Genomic DNA, 3,821 nt, shown 5'->3' with positions numbered 1-3,821 from the left:
GTGGAAGCCACCAAACCTGATGTGAGATTTGAATAATTCCTGTCAACCGTCAAGTTGATTATAAGACAATTAAAAGTCCTCCTTCTTGGCTGTTCCATCTCTTTCAGGGCAAACTTACCTTTGAGTAAGCAGAAAGTGCCCCACAAATGCACCCCCAGATCAAGAGGCCTCCAGGGCAGATGAAAACCTGGGGTGGAGCTCTACAGAGGCACCCTTCTAGTTTTTGATAATCAGAGGGGTTTCTAATGACTGCTTACCCAGGAAGCAATGTCCATATTGGAGCAGAGCTGAAGATACAGTAACAAAGGAACTGTGCAGGTCCCAGCATATGTTGAATGGAAATGTAGCCCAGAGTACAAGATAATCGGTGGGAATGGAGGATTTGAGGGATATACCCAGATACATTTGGGTCATGGGAGAAGACAAAAAGCAGAGAGGCAATAAGGATTCTACAGTATGAGGAAGAAATGGATGGAACATGAAAACCATGACTGCAGTATCAACACGTGGGTAGGCAAGGACCAGGGAATATGGAGACTGAACATCACCAAGAGCCTCTTCCCTACATCTAAGGATGCACTACATGATTTTTTCTCACAATTTTTTTGGGAAAAGAAAGAGCTGAATATTTTTGTTAGTTTGTTCCAAAATTGACTTTATTTCTAACTTTTTAAAAAAGATGCGGCTAGAAAACATGTTATTTCACAAAGCTGTTAGAGGGGTGTGACCACTCCTCTTCACTACAGTGGTAGGAGAAGGAATAGTCACAGTGAGGATTAGGTGGTTGAGGGAAGGCATGGTGGTTAGTAGCAGGTGTTGGCAGTATCAGACAGAACAAGAGACACATTGACCAGGGTTGGTTTACCCGTGGACTTGTCGATGGTCTTTTGAGCCACCTGCAGAGGCAGCTTTTCATGTCCAACAAGGCACGAGTAGGTGTTGCCGGCATTCCACTCCTGCTCGCTGATGGTCAGGGTGCTGTAGGCGAAGTACAGCTCTGGCTTCTGGGACTCGAGAGTGGGACTGCCAGTGATGTAACTGGAGGCCTTCATTGGCTCACCATTCTGTAGCCACTGGATGAAGAATTCAGGTGGGTTGAAGCCCTTCGCCAGGCAAGTGACTGTGGCGGCTTCATGAAGGGCCAGTTGCTCAGGGGGAGGAGAGAAGACATAGATGGATGGAGCATGGCTGTTGGTAACTGCAAAGGGAAGACATGATGGGGAGGACAGTGAATAAGCAATCTCACCGGTGCAAGGAAATTCTAGTTCTGCTGGTTCCAGCTGGGATCTGTTCATGTTCATACATAGCTATTGAATTCTGATGAGGATAAATGAGAATCTCACTCAAGAGGACAAGCACATTTTTATAGCTACCACAATTACTCATACTGGATGGAAGAGACCATCTCTCCTCAGGTACTCCCTTTCTTTACCAGCTACGAGGATAAACAGAGTTTAGAGCCAGAGGGAGACTATTAGAATAATCTATTCTGACCTTCAGGGTGGCATAGATGACTAGTTTCCTCTGTAGTAGCAATGTTGTGCTGTATGCTACCAGTAACGGTAGCATGGGTTTACTAAGCAGTAGGTGGAATATTTTCCAAGTCACTTAAGGGACTTCAGCTCCAAATTCTCATTAATTTTGATGGAAATGGAGAAGCCTTGAAAACTATAGCCTATAACTGTTAAAAGACAGAGTAGATATTCTAAACCTTCCCAAAACATCTGGCCTGTTTTCCACAGGGAAGTAATTTGGTAGGTCCTTCTGTGAAGTAAGATGGGGCAGTGGCATTTCTCAGCTGTCCCTGTTTGAAGTCAAAGCCATCAAACAAATCAGCTGCCATATTTGTTGTTCCACATATTCATGGATGCAGGAGACTGGCAGATTTGGCAATGTTCTGAATGGTTTATCAGGAATTTGCTGCTGTTTCTTGCTCTGCTTTCTTGTTTTCTGCTCATTCTCAAACTTTCAATTCAGTGACCTAAAGAAATATGGACTGCAAAAGGGATCATTAAGCAGACACCCCCTGACAGCTGCTAACCTCAGAAATAAGCTGTCCATTGAGTAAAATTAAGACAACACATAAGGGACTGTGACCTACCAGGGCTTTCGCGAAGCGTCTTTTCAATGGGCAGCTCGAGTCCTGGGTGGGTCACTTTGCAGGTGTAATTTTTTCCCTTGTTCCACTCATCCACACACACGCTGGCTGTGGCATCCACACTGTACCGGCCGTTGCTTTGCAGGACAGGTGGCTGAAGGGTTGTTTCCAATGCTTGGCCATTCTCTCTCAGCCACACCACATTGAGCCCTTCTGCAGAAGGCATATTGATAACCTGGCAGGTCAGCTTGGCTGACTTGGTGAGGTAAGTTTCAGCGAAGGTAGGTGGGATCACATCAACCTCAATATTGGGATTAATACAATCAGCTGAGAGGCAGAGAGAAAAAGGTAAGACTCCTCCCTCATTTTCCCTGGAAAATTCTTAAAGATTTTTTTTAAACAATCCTTATAGTCTGATGTTTTAAGTTATTCAATTTATATGCCATGCTTCCCAACCAAAGCTCAGAGCAGTTTACAATAAGAGAAGAAAATAACTTATAAAACAGGAGACCGAACAGGATTAAAAATCAAGTATAGGATCAGCATGAAATGGAAATTCTCATACAATATCCCAGGCTAGTTTTTTTGCTAAATGCCTGACTAAATAAGAAGGTCTTACACCACTTCCAGAAGATGTCCATGGTTCAGGCTCTGATGTGCCTTAAGAAAGAAGGAGATCCTAAGCTAAGGAACAACTGTGGAGAAAAGCCTCCTACACATTTTGCCAAGCAGACTTGGTGCCCTGATGATACTTGCAGGTAGTTGCTCTTGGCTTACATGAAGGATCATGATGGGGCATAAGTGAGGTGGTGGTCCTTTGGGTACATAGCACCATGCCCAGTTAGGGCCTTAGAGGCTATTATTCATTTTCTGTAAAGGGGCATGTTTGTATGTGGATATGTTATTCCACACGTCTTGCACCGAGATATCTTGCAACTGGGTTATAAAACAGTTGCCTTGCTTCATTCTAGAGGTGGCTTCATCTCAATGTTAGAGGAAGGATCCCTGTATTATACCTGATGTAGCTTTCCATGCTGATCTTACCTTTCCCTAATGAAAGTTACCCAAGAACGTCTTAAGAAACATTAAAGGAATTGTTTGTAGAATGCCTTTTCTCCATAAAACCAAGGAACTGCGCAAATGCTTTAGGGCACTGACATCAGGTCCTGGGGTTTTATGGAGAATAAATGGGGCTGGAGGATGTATCATGTCCATTTCAGAGTGGGAGGATGGACCACTTGAGGGTCTTGACTTACAGCCACACGTGATGGACTTGCTTATGTTTTTCATTTCACTGAATTCGGGGCTGTCCACCAGACAGGTATAATTGTTATCTGCATTCCATTCTCCCTCGGTGACACTCAGCTCACTGGTTAAGAGGTACCACTCGTCATCGTAAGTGGAGCTCATGGTGGTGATTCCAGAATTTTGGAGGACCCCATTCTTCATCCACTGAATATGAACCTCCTGGCTAAGAAGATTCTTAACTTGGCACATGATGCTTGCATTTCTGTATGGGCCTTCAAAGTCTTCAAGGATGGGAGAGTGAAGAGTCATAAGCACAGGCCCTGGGAGTCACATATGAGACAAAAGCAAAGGGGTCAGCATGTGAACATGACAGGCACAATGTAGTACAAATATGCACCTCTGGTGCTGTTGGCTGGAGACAGAGAGATGTGCATATTTTCCATTGCGACTGATGGGGCTTGCTGCCATCTTGCTA

At 44.4% G+C, this 3,821-nt stretch overlaps 1 gene segment (V, D, J or C); it reads right to left on the bottom strand.

The window, feature by feature from the left end:
* Positions 1–803: 803 nt before the first annotated feature.
* LOC102369261 lies at positions 804–3,595 on the bottom strand. The segment is given in 3 exon segments: positions 804–1,198; positions 2,102–2,425; positions 3,355–3,595. Coding segments are annotated over 3 exon segments (960 nt in total).
* Positions 3,596–3,821: the final 226 nt, after the last annotated feature.

Source organism: Alligator sinensis, unplaced genomic scaffold, assembly GCF_000455745.1.
Source record: "Alligator sinensis unplaced genomic scaffold, ASM45574v1 scaffold1614_1, whole genome shotgun sequence".
Taxonomy (NCBI): domain Eukaryota; kingdom Metazoa; phylum Chordata; order Crocodylia; family Alligatoridae; genus Alligator; species Alligator sinensis.
Note: the sequence above shows the minus strand (reverse complement) of the source record. Positions and strands in the feature narration are given on the sequence as shown.